The sequence below is a fragment of the Podarcis pityusensis genome (genome assembly GCF_964106645.2).
Source record: "Podarcis pityusensis genome assembly, chromosome: 8".
Taxonomy (NCBI): domain Eukaryota; kingdom Metazoa; phylum Chordata; class Lepidosauria; order Squamata; family Lacertidae; genus Podarcis; species Podarcis pityusensis.
In genome coordinates this window covers 4,090,570-4,107,057 of record NC_138033.1, presented here as the reverse complement: position 1 = coordinate 4,107,057, position 16,488 = coordinate 4,090,570, and the positions used below count along the sequence as shown (strand labels likewise).

The window sequence follows — 16,488 nt, the reverse complement described above, 5'->3', positions numbered from 1 at the left end:
ATGTGTGCTTTTATTTAAAATGCATCTCTGGGTTATTCGTGGAGCATAGGGATTTCTTCATTCCCCCCCCCCCCAAAAAAATATAGTCCGCCCCCCCACAAGGTCTGAGGGGCAGTGGACCGGCCACCTGCTGAAAAAATTTGCTGACCCCTGCCCAAGGTGTATGTTTTTAGGAGCCTTTTGTGACTGTAACTTGTTTTAAAACGTTTTCAGTACTGTGGTTAAATCAGTGGCATAGCGTGGGGGGTGCAGGGGGGGCCGGCCGCACCGGGCGCAACATCTGGGGGGGGCACGCTTGCACTCGCAGTGCTAAAATCCACGGGTTAGGGGGCGCAAATTACTTGCCTTGCCCCGGGTGCTGACAACCCACGCTACGCCACTGGGTTAAATTGCTGTAGCCCATCCTGGGACCTTAGTTGAAGAACTAAGAAATAAATAATACGAATTGCCACGTCTGGTTCCATTCAAGAGTCAGTGTGGTGCAGCGGTTCCTTATAGTGTCAGGCTGGGACCCGGAAGACCTGGGTTCGAATTCCCCACTTCACCATGAGGCTTGTGGGGCAGGCAGTCTAGCCTACCTCTCAGCCTAGCCTCCCTCACAAGGTTGTTGTGGGGATGGGATGAATAAGGAGAGAACCATGCGTGTCACCTTCAGCTGATTGGAGGAAAAGTTGGGATATAAAGGCAAATTAATGACTGATTTTATAGGTGTTGTTTTTTTAATTAAGAAGAATGCTTTGGAGGGGGGTTTCTGAGCACCGCAGTTCTTTGAAATGGGTGTTTTGCGGGTCACGTTGGGCAAAAGATTTCTGCGTTGCGGGGGGTTGGACTAGATGACCCTCGTGGTGCCTTCCAACTCAACAATGCTATGATTCTGTGTTGGAGCAGCAGAAGGCAGACAGGCAGACAAGCGAGCAAGCAGAGGCGTGAGACACAGTTTTATAAGGAGAGGGGGGTTTGTTTTCAGTCTTGCAATCTAGGGTGATGGAGGCTATCTTTGGCAGGCGGCTGAAATTTTGGAAGAGGAAGGAAGGCTCTCTCCAGGCTTGTGGAGCAAAGTTGAATTGGTTCTGCATATTCATTTCCCCCCTTTGCCCTGCTCTCTCCCAAGCGCTCTTGGAGTCTTTTTCCTTCCCTCTGGGCACATTCTCCAGCAAGGTCAATGGGCTGCATTTCTACCCCTGCAATCAGGAGGGTCAATCAGGCTGGAACAATGAGCCGGGGAGAACAAAAAGCAAAAAATAAGCAAAAAAAGAAAGACCCCTTCATTAGCTTCTCCCCAGCCATAACCTGAGTAAACAGGCTGGCCCTGGAGTGAAGAGGGGGGGAAAATAAAACCATCAGGTCTTGTTTCCAGTCCCCTTGGGAAGGACTTTGCAGACAGCCAAAGATCAGCTGCCAAGGCACAACTTTCAACAGCTCAACATTAAAGTCTTTTCGATGAGAAACGGCCGGGTCGATTCTGTGAGGTTCTGGGCCAAGGCTGATCCCGTCAGAAGATAGGAAGCTGGCTTACACAGTGTCCTGTCTTTGCACAGTGTCCAGCACAGCACTGCACACACCAGCTCTCTCCAGAACAGTGTACGTTGTGAAGGGGATACGCCAGCCGTTTTCAAATAGGTGAAAGGCTGTCACATAGAAGAAGGAGAAAGCTCCTTTTCCGCTGTTCCAGAGGGGATGACCCAACGAGAAAGGAGATTCCGACTAAACATTAGAAGGCTTCGAAAAATGCAGAAGAGCTAGGGGGTGAACCAATGGAGGAAAAAACTGAATAAGCCAAGACACGTTCGAAAACAGAAGCATTCTGGGTTGTCGACGTTCGAAAGCCGAAACGTTCAGCAACCAAAGTTCCACTGTGTATAGAAGCAAGAACAACACAACTAATCCAGAATGCGGCAGCTAGACTGGTGACTGGGAGCGGCCGCCGAGACCACATAACACCGGTCCTGAAAGACCTACATTGGCTCCCAGGACGTTTCCAGACACAATTCAAAGTGTTGTTTAAAGCCCTAAACGGCCTCGGTCCAGTATACCTGAAGGAGCGTCTCCACCCCCATCGTTCTGCCCGGACACTGAGGTCTAGCGCCGAGGGCCTTCTGGCGGTTCCCTCAGTGCGAGAAGCAAAGCTACAGGGAACCAGGCAGAGGGCCTTCTTGGTGGTGGCGCCCGCCCTGTGGAACGCCCTCCCATCAGATGTTAAAGAGATAAACAACTAGAGTGGTACCTCAGGTTACATACGCTTCAGGTTACATGCGCTTCAGGTTACAGACTCCGCTAACCCAGAAATATTACCTCGGGTTAAGAACTTTGCTTCAGGATGAGAACAGAAATCGTGCGGTGGCGGCAGCGGGAGGCCCCATTAGCTAAAGTGGTGCTTGAGGTTAGGAACAGTTTCAGGTTAAGAACGGACCTCCGAAATGAATTATCGCAAGTATGTAACCAGATGTACCACTGTACCTGACATTTAGAAGACATCTGAAGGCAGCCCTGTTCAGGGAAGTTTTTAATGCGTGACATTTTAATGTATTTTTAATTTTTGTTAGAAGCCGCCCGGAGTGGCTGGGGAGACCCAGCCAGATGGGCAGGGTACAAATAAATTATTATTATTATTATTATTATTATTATTATTATTATTATTCGCAACCGCACCAACATGAAGGCTGGGGAACTCTCCTGCTGAAGAAGGCAAAAATGACAGACTCACCAGAGAGCGGTTCCTTGACCTTAACCTCAGCCTCCTCTGTGACGGGGGCCGCATCCGGCGCCTCGGTCTGGTTGAGCTTCTCCACCAGCGAAGCCCTGCGCACCTTCCCTCCCAGCCCGATCTTGAGGAAAGACATGCGCTTGTCTCCCCCACCGCCGTTCTCCTTCTCCGACAGGCCGCAGTCGAGACCGTAGAGGCTCTCCTTGCGGCGGCCGTTGAGGAGCTGGAGCAGGCTGAAGTCTTCGGAGCTGCGCCGGGTCTTCCTCTTCTCCGGCGTCCCCTGGTTGCCCTCCGTCAAGGGGATCATCATGCGCCCCAAAAAGGACCTCCTGTCCGAGCCCTTCTCCCCGGGGGACTTCTTCTCGCCGCTCTTCTTCCCTTTGCCCATGCGGAAGGGGGACAGCCCCACCAGCTTCTCCAGCGTCGCCCGCCGCCTGTAGCGCCCCTCGGGGCTGCCGTTGAAAAGGCCCCGCTCGAAGGTGCCGCTGCGGCCGTCCGGGGAAGGGTTCCTGCTCTCGGGGGAGTCGCTGCCCAGGAAAGAGTCTCTCTCGTTCTCCTCAAGGTCTTCCTCAAAAGGGTTGGTTCCCCGGTGGCTTTCCTTCTCAAGGATCAGCGAGCCGCCGCTGGTGTCGCCGTTGGCCATCTTGAGCTTGCAGGGGTTCTTAAGGACCGGCATGGCAGCCAAGGCACTGCTGGACCTGGAAGGGAAGGTGGAAGAATGGTCAAGTGGTTGCAATGGGAGAGCCTGAGGTGGTTTTGGGGAGACATTCTGAACATTTTAATGTGTAATGTTTCCTTCTGTTTTTATATATGTTGGAAGTCGCCCAGGGGAGATGGGGCAACCCATTCAGATCGGTGGGGTATAACAACAACAACAATAACAAAAATAAGAATGCTTTGGGAGCTTTGCTTGTTTTCCACGGGTATAAATTTTATTTATACCCCGCCCTCCCCAGCTAAGACCAGGCTCAGGGTGGCTAACAGCAGATATAAAAACAAACTGATTGAAATATAGTGGTACCTCAGGTTACATACGCTTCAGGTTACAGACTCCGCTAACCCAGAAATAGTGCTTCAGGTTAAGAACTTTGCTTCAGGATGAGAACAGAAATCGTGCTCCGGCGGCGCGGCGGCAGCAGGAGGCCCCATTAGCTAAAGTGGTGCTTCAGGTTAAGAACAGTTTCAGGTTAAGAACGGACCTCCAGAACGAATTAAGTACTTAACCTGAGGTACCACTGTACAACTTAAAAAACAAGATTAAAATACAACATTAAAACATTAAAATGCAGCCTCATTTCAGTGGAAACTCGAATCAAAAACTTTTTGGGGGATGGAAGCGTCAAGTCTTCACCAAGGCTAATATTTTAATGTGTAATGTTTCCTTCTGTTTTTATATCTGTTGGAAGCTGGGGCAACCCATTCAAATGGGTGGGATATAATAAAACCAACAACAATAACAATAATAATAATAATGGTTTGGGGAGCTTTGCTTGTTTTTCACAGGTGCCCGGCCTCAGCATATGCCCCTGAAATCCTAACCAAAATCAAATTCCAACCCCCGTTCCCCAAATCTTATTCTTATTCTTCATTTATGGATAAGCGATGGATAAGGAGCATAAATGAATACTGTCGCAGCAGTATGTGGAACGCCCTTCCAGCAGATGTCAAAGCGATAAACAACTACCTGACATTCAGAAGACATCTTAAGGCAGCCCTGTTCAGGGAAGTTTTTAACGCGTGATATTTTACTGAATTTTTGGTTTCTATGGAAGCCGCCCAGAGTGGCTGGGGAGGCCCAGCCAGATGGGCGGGGTATAAATAATAAATTATTATTATTATTATTATTATTATTATTATTATTATTATGAAATCAGCATAAGGTTGGATATTAACATGGGACTTGTTCTTAATATAGAGGAAGAAGAAGAGTTTGGATTTGATATCCGGATTTATCACTACCCGAAGGAGTCTCAAAGCGGCTAACATTCTCCTTTCCCTTCCTCCCCTACAACAAACACTCTGTGAGGTGAGTGGGGCTGAGAGACTTCAGAGAAGTGTGACTGGCCCAAGGTCACCCAGCAGCTGCAAGTGGAGGAGCGAAGAATCGAACCCGGTTCCCCAGATTACGAGACTACCTCTCTTAACCACTACACCACACCATGTGTGTTTATTGCCATCGTGCTGAAATGCAAGATTAACAGAGGAATGGGGGGGGGGGAGCACAGAGGGAGGTGTACATGAAAGTTTTAGAAGCTCGCTAGGCCATGATATTTAAGAAAAGGTGGAAACAGAAACATGTCTTCAGCCCAGGTCTGCCTTTGCCGTTAAGCCGACTGTCAGCTCATAGCAACAAATGGCTTGCAGATCTAACCTAGGTCTGACTTATTGTACTGTTATGGATTTGGGGGTGCCCTGACTCCCCCTAGATTCCTGGCTGTTGGGGTTTAATCAGTGTTTAGAGAATTAAGGTGCGCTGACAGGGGTTGTAAAAGTACAGACTACACTGGTTTTCCTGTTCAGGAGATCAGTTGATAGAGGTGCCATTAAGAAACAAAGAGACCAGAGGACAGGACCATTAAGAGTGATTAACAAGGCAATTACTGTCCTTCATCTGCCCTGAGTAATGGGGGGAGATAAAAAAAAAAAAAGTTGGGAGGGAGAGGGCACCAGGGTTATGAGGAGCCTGATGTCAGCAAAGGAAAAAAGTGTCCTTTTGCCAGAGGGTTTTGGAAACAGCTAAAAGGATGTGGGGCAGCAGAACTCCATGGAGGCTGGCTGGGAGCGTCTGAAGGAGCGTCTCCACCCCCCATCGTTCTGCCCGGACACTGAGGTCCAGCTCCGAGGACCTTCTGGCGGTTCCCTCACTGCGAGAAGCCAACTTACAGGGAACCAGGCAGAGGGCCTTCTTGGTGGTGGCACCCACCCTGTGGAACGCCCTCCCACCAGATGTCAAAGAGAAAAGCAACTACCAAACTTTTAGAAGACATCTGAAGGCAGCCCTGTTTAGGGAAGCTTTTAATGTTTAATAGGTTATTGCATTTTAGTGTTTTGTTGGAAGCCGCCCAGAGTGGCTGGGGAAACCCAGCCAGATGGGCGGGATATAAATAATAAATTATTATTATTATTATTATTAGGGAGAGATTGGGGAGCGCGGCTGCCTTCTGCTCTGGACCCCAGGTTTCATGAAGCTCTAGGAGACGCAACCAGAGGCACTCTTTGAGGTGTAACGTTCTGCACTCCCTCCATCAAAACGCAGGTTCATATATGGGTAAATAAAACATGGCGCAGTGGTCTAAACCACAGAGCCTTGGGTTTGCCAATCGGAAGGTCGGCAGTTCGAATCCCTGCAACGGGGTGAGCTCCCGTTGCTCGGTCCCTGCTCCTGCCAACCTAGCAGTTCGAAAGCACGTCAAAGTGCAAGTAGATAAATAGGTACCGCTCCGGCGGGAAGGTAAACGGTGTTTCCGTGCACTGTTCTGGTTTGCCAGAAGCAGCTTAGTCCTGCTGGCCACATGACCCGGAAGCTGTACGCCGGCTCCCTCGGCCAATAAAGCGAGATGAGCGCCGCAACCCCAGAGTCATCCACGACTGGACCTAACGGTCAGGGGTACCTTTACCTTTACCTTTATCGCATTTATACATACATAATCTTACTTGTATGCCACCTTTCCACTGTTCAAACCATGCTCTGGGCGGCTTACGACATGAAAAAAGCACCTAACTACAACAGAAGTGTTAGCGAGCGGCCACTCATAACCCAACAAGAAGTCGTCATAAACCACGTCAGAAAATAGACAACCGAATTAAACCACTTACATCCCGCCATTTTTCTCCAAGGAGCACAAGATGGTCTGCATGGTTCTGTTAGCCCCCAAATGGAAAGTGAGCCAGGTCCCACATAGAGAGGATTGGCAACTTTAAGACGTTAGAATATGCAGAACTTGCAAGCTTAACACACAGAATAAGAGAGCAAGAATACTGTAACGCATATTTAAAGAAGAGTGGAGAATAATTATTGAATACGCAGAAAATAATTGTACACAGCTCAAAACGCTGGCAGCATGAAGATAAATTAAACAGAGTAAACAATATTGGATGTAAAAGGGGGAAATTGATTTGAAGGGTTACAGCAAAATGTGCAGGAATCTTTGATATGTGATATGAACCGTGGAAGGAGAAGAAGGGAAGTCATTGGGTATGTTAAAGTTTGCAAAATGTTTATTTTGAAATGAAAAAAAACCTGAAAACTCAATTTTAAAAGTTTTTAAAAAAATAAATAGAAACACATCTGGGCCACATGGGGCACCAGGAAAGGCAGCCCCCCAGAGGGTCCAAGCCCTGCTTGACCCTTGCACCCCTCTGCAAAGACTTGACCGGGACCAGGGACCCACAGTGTGGGAGCAGGAGGTTTATGAAGAAGGGATCTTCCACACTGGGAATCCCCAGAGCTGGGTTGACCCAAAGTCAGCGTACAGGAAGCCCTACCTGAGTTTCCATGTTTGCAGAAGGGGCTTTTTCGCTCCTGCTTTTTCACGCCAGCCAGATGACAGCTGAACCTCTCTCTGTGTGGAAGTGTCTCAAATGACCAGCTGACAGCAGATTTACCTGCCTGGTCTATGGACCCTCCCCTTGCTGCCATGTGACCTGCCTTCTCTTAAAACTGCCCTCATTCCGGGAAGGCAGAGGGGAGGGGACTCTGCAAGAGAGATCCATGAGACCTTTTTCTTTCTTTCTTTTTAAAATCCTCTTTCTGACTCTGCTTTGCCCACATTGCAGCTGCAACACATACAGAGGTTACAATCCAGTTTCAGGAATCTCTCTCCTCCCTTTTGTTGTTGTTTAGTCGTGTCCGCTTCTTCGTGACCCCCTGGACCAGAGCACGCCAGGCACTCCTAAACGACTAAACAACAACAACAAAGGCAGTTTCTTGAGTTCCTGTGCAGTCAGTACTGTACGTGTTTATGGCATTGCGCCCGCTTAAATGCCAGGGGTCTTAATGAGAATCCCTGCTGTTTCTTCCCACTCAGGGTGTGCTCTGATGGGTGGTATGGATCTGACCTTGGGGTGGAGGTGGGGGGGCTGGAAGTCGGGCTGTTCTTCCAGAGCGGCCGGCCATTTGGGAGACCCTGAGTCATAATTTCGCAGAAGTTCTGGGAGACGAGGAAATTACACAGCAGGATGGAGAGGCAGGAAACCGTTTTTTTCTCAAGGAGGAGAGCCTGCGTGTATATATATACACACAGCAGAGAGTTGCGCTCCTTATAATGTATAAGTGGCTCAAGTTCTCACAGTGGCTGATCAGCTGCCTCTTGTGGGAAACCAGAAATCAGGATCCGGGCACAAGAGAAACACTATCTCCTAATGGGTTCCAGCAACTGGGATCCAGAAGCATTTATTGCCTCTGACCAAAGAGCAAAGTACGTTTCCGAGCATAATTCAAAGTGTTGGTGCTGACCTTGAAAGCCCTAAACGGCTTCAGTCCTGTATACCTGAAGGAGCATCTCCACCCCCATCATTCAGCCCAGACACTGAGATCCAGCGCCGAGGGCCTTCTGGTGGTTCCCTCATTGCGAGAAGCAAAGCTACAGGGAACCAGGCACAGGGCCTTCTTGGTGGTGGCGCCCGCCCTGTGGAACGCCCTCCGTTCAGATGTGAAGGAAATAAGCAGCTATCCTATCTTTAAAAGGCATCTGAAGGCAGCCTGTTTAGGGAAGCTTTTAATATTTAATGCTGTATTGTTTTTAACACGTGATTGGAAGCCGCCCAGAGTGGCTGGGGAAACTCAGCCAGATGGGTGGGGTATAAATAATAATAATAATAATAATAATAATAATTATGGCTAGTAGCCATTGAGAGCCCTCTTCTCCTCCATGAATTGGTCCAATCCTCTTTGAAAGCCACCCAAGAAATAGGAACAATAATACATATGTGGTGGAGGTGTTAGTAAATTAAGAAATTTTGGATAGTAGTACATGAAGAATGAAAGAAGATGTTGAAAATATCAATAACAAAGAAACCAGAGACACATCTCCTCGGACTGATAGATGAAGAGATACCACAGGGAAAGAAAAGAATTTTCCTATGTGCAAGTACAGCTGCTAGAATAGTGATTGCTGCTAGGTGGAAGTCACAAACTATACCCACAAAGGAGGAATGGATTTGTAAACTAAATGAATATTTAATTTTGGCAAAATTAACTGCTATAATAAGAAATCAGTCAAATCAAAAATGAAAAAAGGAGTGGAAATGTTTTGATGAATATTGCTCAGAAAAAGATATGCTAACATGCCTAGATTAAAACTTGAAGTAATGGATGGAAGAAAAATTAGTAAGGAAAGATGAGAATAGATAGATGATTTGAGAAGACTGTGGAATGCAAAGATTATTGTAAATTGTGTAATGTGGAGGAAATTGAGTGGGGGCAGAGGGAAGTGGGAGGAGGGAGAAAAGAATAATATGGTGGATTGAGGAAATATAAATGTAAATGTATGGGGAGATGGGGAGGAAATGGTATTGGCTTTGGTACATTTGTATTGTAATGTAATATGTGAAAACCAATAAATAAATAAACAAACAGAAGAAGAAGAAGAAGAAGAAGAAGAAGAAGAAGAAGAAGAAGAAGAAGACCACCCAAGTTGGCCTCCTGTGGCAGGGAGTTCCACAGTTTAACATGCACTGCATAAAGAAGTGCTTCCTTTTATGTATCCTGAATCTTCCAACATCATGCGTCACTGCATACCCACAATTTCTGGTGTTAAGAGAGAGGGAGAGCACCTTTTCCCCATGCACTTTCTCCGTGACAGGCCTAATTTTGTAAACTTCTAGCATGTCGCCTCTTTACTTTTCTCCAAACTAAAAAGTCCCAAACTCTGCAAGCTTTCTTCGTAGGGGAGCAGCTGTAGCTTCTAAAGAGCTACACAGGAGGCCTTGTTGCATTCTTAGAAGCCGGAGTTCCCCGACCCAGTGCCCTCCAGGCATCATGGATTACATTTCCTATCAGCCCCAAGCAGCCCTGCCACACTGCCACTTGCCCAGAATCATATGACTGGTTTCACAGGTGCTGAGTTGCAGTCTTCACTATCAGCGCCAGCCAGCAAAGCCACATGACCAGCGTCATGCGACTTGGGCTGGTAGGAGCCGTGGTGTGGCTTCCTTTTTTTCTTTTTGCACTGCAGCAAAATAAATAACCCCAAATAACACTGGGTTCACCTTAATGGAAAGCTGCTTTAAATCTGCCACAGCAAAATTGTTGGTCCCTAAAATGCCCAAAGCCTCTCTTGTTTTTTCTCTCAAGGCTGAGCTCTGGGGAGCCCCAGCATAAATTCAGCCCCACTGGCAACCTACCGTATTTTTCGCTCCATAAGACGCACGTTTTTCCTCCTAAAAAGTAAGGGGAAATGTCTTTGCGTCTTATGAAGCGAATGTGAGGTCCCTGGAACCGAATTGCCCAGGGGCGAAAAGCAGATTGTGCTTTTTTTTTTTTTTTTTTAGAAAGAGGGAAGGGGGTGTTGAAACAAAGCCGCTGATCATTTGCCGGGGGAGGGAGATAAGGGACGCTTGAGATAAAGGAGTGGGGAGGTAAAGGCAGCGAACTTGCAAGGAGAGGAGACACCAGAAAGCAATGAGGAGAGAAATTAGAAGAAAAGGAAGAGCAAAAAACTGTTCCAGCTAAGGAAAAGACACTAAGGCAAACAAGAGGGAAGGGGGTGTTGAAATAAAGCCGCTGATCAGCTGATCTGCAAGCGATTGGGAGGGAGATAAGGGACTCTAGAGATAAAGGAGGCTGCCTGGGAGGGGGGAGGTAAAAGCACATGGATCCTCAGTATTTTTGCATTGGGTCACCCCAAATTCACCATCAGATCACACAGCATGTCCATGGCTACAGTCTGCACCAAAAAAATCATACATCCACTGTTTCATTCAGAATATTTTTTTTCCTTGTTCTCCTCCTCTAAAAACTAGGTGCGTCTTATGGTCAGGTGCTTCTTATGGAGCGAAAAATACGGTATATGTGGGCATCAACCGTCCTCTTCCTCCTCCTCCTCCTCAAGAGGAGGCACATTAATTGCCAGGAGCTGTACCTAAGAGGCAGGTAGACTGCAGGCTTGCTGAATTTTACTAGGAACCCCCCCCCCAAGAGCCCAGTAGCCATACAAGACATAACAATTAGATTTTAAGGGCAGGGTGCCTCTGAGCATGCTCTGAGCCTGTTTCTATTCCAGAACCAGATATTCCACACAACTCCTGGCTCCAGCTCAGGTGAGCATAGCAGTTTTGTTGCTGATGTTACGAGACAGTCGAGAGTCAGAAATCCTTCTCAACCTACAGCAAACCATTCAGCGCAAATCACTCTGCACACCTGCCATCGGTGCAGAATTTCTGAATGGGCAATGTACCTTATATGGTGGGAAGTTTACCTGGGACATTAGGCCTGGCAAACAGATGTAACGTTCTGCCAATAGGCTGCAGCCCTTCTCCCCACTTTAAGGTGAATATACCCCCAACCCCCCCCACTTGCAATCTGCAATAGATGGAGGGATGGGGGAAGAGGTGCCTGCACACACCTGGGCCTCTCACCTGCCTGGGGCCTGAAAGAAAGAAAATCACACCCAGAGTTTGTGGTGTTTTGTTGCCTGGCTGCATGGAGGCAAGCAGCAATTTGCAGGATATTTCCCCCCCCCCCATTTTATTGCAGTTATATCCCACCCTTTTGTTATCCAAGGAGCTGAAGGAGGCATGAACGTCTGCCCCTTCCTCATTTAATACCCACAGCAACCCTGTGAGGTAGGCTAGACTGAGAAGAAGACAGCCCTCCGATATATAGATGGTATATTACACCAGTGAAATCAGCTAAACTGTATAAGATAAATAATAAATGTTGGAAATGTAAAGAAAAAGAAGGAACATTTTATCATATGTGGTAGGAATGTAAAAAAGTAAAGAACTTCTGGGAAATGATATATAATGAGATGAAAAAGATGTTGAAATATACATTTTTTAAAAAACCAGAAGCATTCTTACTTGGTATTATAGGTCAGGACATTAATAGGCAAGATGTTAAATTGTTTTTATATGCAACAGCTGCGGCAAGAGTATTGTTAGCCCAGAAATGGAAACAAGAAGAAATTCCGACGAAAGAAGAATGGCAGACGAAATTAATGGACTATGCAGAATTGGACAAAATGGCAGGAAGGATTCGAAACCTGCGGGACCAGAGATTTACAGAAGATTGGAAGAAGTATATGAACTATTTGAAAAGCAACTGTAATCAACAAATTACGGTACTACAAGAAGTTTTGTAAGGAGAGACATTTTGGCTAAGAGACTGAAAAAAGTGTTGATGGAAGAGATTCATAAAGATCAAGCGGGCTTTCTGCCGGGTAGACACTTGTCTGACAATATGAGGAACATAATTGATATTTTGGAGAAACTAGAAGTGAATATAAACACTAAAGCAGTTTTGATATTTGTGGACACGGAGAAAGCTTTTGACAATATTTCTTGGAGTTTTATGAAGAAGAACCTACAGGGTATGGGGGTAGGCCAAGGCTTTGAAAACGGTATAGGTGCAATTTATTCAGAACAAAAGGCTAAATTAATTGTAAATAATGTGGTGATGGAAGAATTTAAGATAGAAAAAGGGACACAACAAGGTTGCCCAATTTCCCCACTGCTTTTTATTTCGGTCCTGGAGGTTTTGCTGAACATGATTAGAAGGGACCAGTTGGTTAAAGGTATACAGGTCGGAGCTAAACAGTACAAATTGAGAGCATTTGCAGATGACTTAGTACTGACGTTACAGGAGCCAGAATCTAGTACCAAAAGGGTTTTAGAATTGATTCAAGAATTTGGTCAAGTCGCAGGATTTAAATTGAATAAGGTAAAAACTAAGGTTTTAGAGAAAAATTTAACACCAATAGAGAGAGAGAGGTTTCAGAATGAGTCAGGTTTAACAGTGGTTAAGAAAGTTAAATACGTGGGGATCAATTTGACAGCAAAAAATGGGAACTTATTTAAAGATAATTATGAAAAATGTTGGGCTGAAGTGAAAAAAGATTTAGAAATTTGGTCAAATTTGAAGCTTTCACTGCTGGGCCGTATTGCTGCGGTTAAAATGAATGTATTGCCTAGAATGTTGTTTTTGTTTCAAACATTGCAAATTGCGGACAAAATGGACTGTTTCAAGAGGTGGCAGAGAGATATTTCTAGATTTGTCTGGCAGGGCAAGAAGCCCAGAATAAAATTTAAAATACTAACAGATGCAAAGGAAAGAGGTGGATTTGCCCTGCCAGACCTCAAACTTTATTATGAATCAGCAGCTTTTTGCTGGTTGAAAGAATGGCTGCTTCTTGATTTGGAAGGTTTTAACAATGTATTTGGATGGCATGCATATCTGTGGTACGATAAGGTCAAAGCACATAAAGCATTTAAAAACCATATTGTCAGGAAAGCATTGTTTAATGTTTGGATAAGATATAAGGATTTATTGGAAAATAAAACCCCAAGGTGGCTGTCACCGATGGAAGCGAAAGCCTTGAAAAAGCTCAATATGGAGGTCAAATGGCCGAAATATTGGGAAATTTTGGAACAAGATGGAGATAGATTGAAACTGCAGAGTTTTGAAAAACTAAAAAACAAAGTGCGAGACTGGCTTCATTATTATCAGATAATGGAGGCATACAATTTGGACAAGAAAATCGGCTTCCAGGTGGAAAAATCAAAATTAGAAACAGAATTGTTAGAACCCAAAACTAAAATTTTGTCAAAGATGTATAACTTGCTGTTGAAATGGAATACTCAGGATGAAACGGTGAAATCTGCTATGATTAAATGGGCACAAGATGTTGGACATAATATTATGTTTGCTGACTGGGAACAGTTGTGGACCACAGGTATGAAATTTACGGCATGTAATGCCTTAAGAGAAAATATTATGAAAATGATATACAGGTAGTACATAACCCCAGTCAAGTTTGCAAAAATCTATCATGTGCCTGATAATAAATGTTGGAAATGTAAAGAAACTGAAGGTACATTTTTTCACCTTTGGTGGACATGCCCAAAGATTAAGGCTTTCTGGGAGATGATATATAATGAACTAAAAAAGGTATTTAAATATACCTTCTTGAAGAAACCAGAGGCCTTTCTCCTGGGCATAGTCGGCCAATCGGTGTTAAAAAAGGACAGAACTTTTTTTATGTATGCTACAACAGCAGCAAGAATACTCATTGCAAAGCATTGGAAGGCACAAGATTTACCCACACTGGAGGAATGGCAGATGAAATTAATGGACTATATGGAATTGGCAGAAATGACTGGCAGAATCCGTGACCAGGGAGAAGAGTCGGTGGAAGAAGATTGGAAGAAATTTAAAGACTATTTACAGAAATATTGTAAAATTAATGAATGTTAGAATGATGTTGGATTGAAGTTAAGTGGTTTCTAGCTGTATAGGTACAAAAGAATATGGAAAAATTGGTTTTTAATATGTAAAAATCTAACGTTACAATAGATCAAGACTAAGGATTAGGATTAAAAAGGAGGGAAAGGAATTGTTGTATTAACAAATTGAATTGGAATACAAAAGAGGGAGGTATGAGGAGGTCCGGGAAACAAGTAAACGTAAAAGAAGTGAGGAAAAGTTGGAATTGTTTTTAACTGTTTTTTCTTTTTTTTTTACTTTGTATTTTTCCTTTTTATTGTTAATTTTTTTTATTAATGTGATTTTTTTTCCTTTGAAACTTTAATAAATATTATTAAAAAAAAAAAGAAGTTTTGTAAGGAGAGATATACGAAGTGTTACAAAGTAGAAAAAGATAGAGATATTGGTTATGAGTTTGAAATGTAATAGGGAAAATAAGAAATGCATACTGAGAGATTAGATTGGAAAATTTTCAGACAGGATTGATGGAAGTCAAAAATTTGAATAAGATGTAAAAGTATGTTTAATTACTGTTGAAAATGATATGTTAAAAAAACTAATAAAAATTTATTTAAAAAGAGAGAGAGAGAGAAGACAGCCCTTGATAGAATCAGATTTTGCCAGGTGTAGAAAGAAGGGATACTTTCAAGGAAAAGAAAGCATAACTTGCAACTCTGAGCAAATGGAAATAGGGCCATGCCTGTCATTCCAGAATAATTTTCATATGAGGGGTTACCGCCTGAGGGGTCCCCACATTGGAGGCAGTGTGGTGCAGTGGTTGGAGTGTCAGGCTAGGAACTGGGAGACTGGAGTTCAAATCCCCGCACTCGGCCTCTTTCAGCCTAACCTACCTTGCCAACAAAGGTCCGTATAGTTAAAGCTATGGTTTTCCCAATAGTGAGAGCTGGAACATAAAGAAGGCTGATCGCTGAACAATTGATGTATTGAATTATGGTGCTGGGGGAGACTCTTGAGAGTCCCATGGACTGCAAGAAAATCAAACCTCTCCATTCTGAAGGAAATCAGCCCTGAGTGCTCACTGGAAGGACAGATCCTGAAGCTGAGGCTCCAAGACTTTGGCCACCTCATGAGAAGAGAAGACTCCCTGGAAGAGACCCTGATGTTGGGAAAGATGGAGGGCACAAGGAGAAGGGGACGACAGAGGACGAGATGGTTGGACAGTGTTCTCGAAGCTACCAGCATGAGATTGACCAAACTGCGGGAGGCAGTGGAAGACAGGAGTGCCTGGCGTGCTCTGGTCCAGGGGGTCACGAAGAGTCGGACACGACTAAACGACTAAACAACAACCTCACAGGGTTGTTGCGTGGATTAAATGAGGGGGAAGAATTACGCGAGGCACCTTGAGTCGCCGGGAGAAAAATGCAGGATATAAATGCAATCGGTCATTAACACCGGGAGACTCTGTGCTACTGCCTCCCCCGAAACATAATTCATCACAAAACTTCGCAAAATATACCTTGGCATTTTGCAGTGCTCGCGCGTAAAACTAAGACTTTGCACGGCGCCTTAGCGTTCATGCGCGTGTGCATTTATCCACATGCGCTCGGGGGAGATTTGATACACCCCCCCCCTTACCCACCCAGACAGTATCCTGGGGAGGGACCCGATCCTGAAGAACGGCGACTCTAACAACTGATGCGAACAGCGTTTTCCACGAAGCATCCCCAGCCGGCAAAAGCAGACGTGGAATAAGGACCGTGGGAAAATGTGGGGGGAACAGGGGGCTGCTGCGCCCTGGATGGTGGGAATAGCTGGAGATCAAAAGAGCAAAGAATAACATTTAGCAGCAGTGAAACCTGCACCTCCAGGAAACTGCAGGGGGCAGGGGACGGGGGCGCACGAGGAGGACCCTACCTGATTCGTGCGTCCTTTGGATCAATCCCTGGTGCTCAGTCCATTCTCTGCGCGCTCGACTCCTCGTCTTCCAGCTCTGTACAATTCCTCGGCTGCTCTGAAGGAGGAAAGTGGAGGTGGGGACCTCTGAGGCGGAGGAAGCTTGGGGCTCGATTCTTTGTCGTTGTTGTTTTTTGGAGAGGATGTCCCTCCCAGTAGCCTTGGTAGTTAAAACTGCTGCTTTATATAATCAGGGAAATCGACCCTTCTGGCGCACTTAGCGCTGCTTGGGTCAAGGAGCTGCGACCACAGCGCGGGACGTATTTTCCTTTTCCTTTCCTTTTTTGAGAGGGGCAGGAAAATTTTTGGATCAGGGCGAGGGAGAATGTCCGTGATGTGTTTCCCCCCAGCAACAAGGCTAATAACTGATGCGTGCAAAGTCACAATAAAGGGTCTCCTGACCATGGGCAAAGTGCCCTTTCCCTCCGCCTTGCAAACCAGTGGACAC

At 45.5% G+C, this 16,488-nt stretch overlaps 1 protein-coding gene across 2 annotated transcripts in view; it reads right to left on the bottom strand.

Annotated features, from left to right (window-relative positions):
* Positions 1-16,239, bottom strand: part of EXOC3L2 (exocyst complex component 3 like 2) — a 59,836-nt gene extending 43,597 nt beyond the window's left edge. The window contains exons 1-2 of one of the 2 annotated variants that reach the window (XM_081018676.1): positions 16,002-16,239; positions 2,705-3,402 (exon numbers count right to left, since the gene is read on the bottom strand). In XM_081018676.1, the coding sequence (XP_080874802.1) occupies positions 2,705-3,380 (676 nt within the window). In that variant the 5' untranslated portion in view covers positions 3,381-3,402; positions 16,002-16,239. Of the gene's footprint in view, positions 1-2,704; positions 3,403-7,189; positions 7,328-16,001 lie in introns of those variants that run through there. The other variant, XM_081018677.1, reaches the window with a different exon arrangement.
* Between the last annotated feature and the right edge of the window lie 249 nt (positions 16,240-16,488).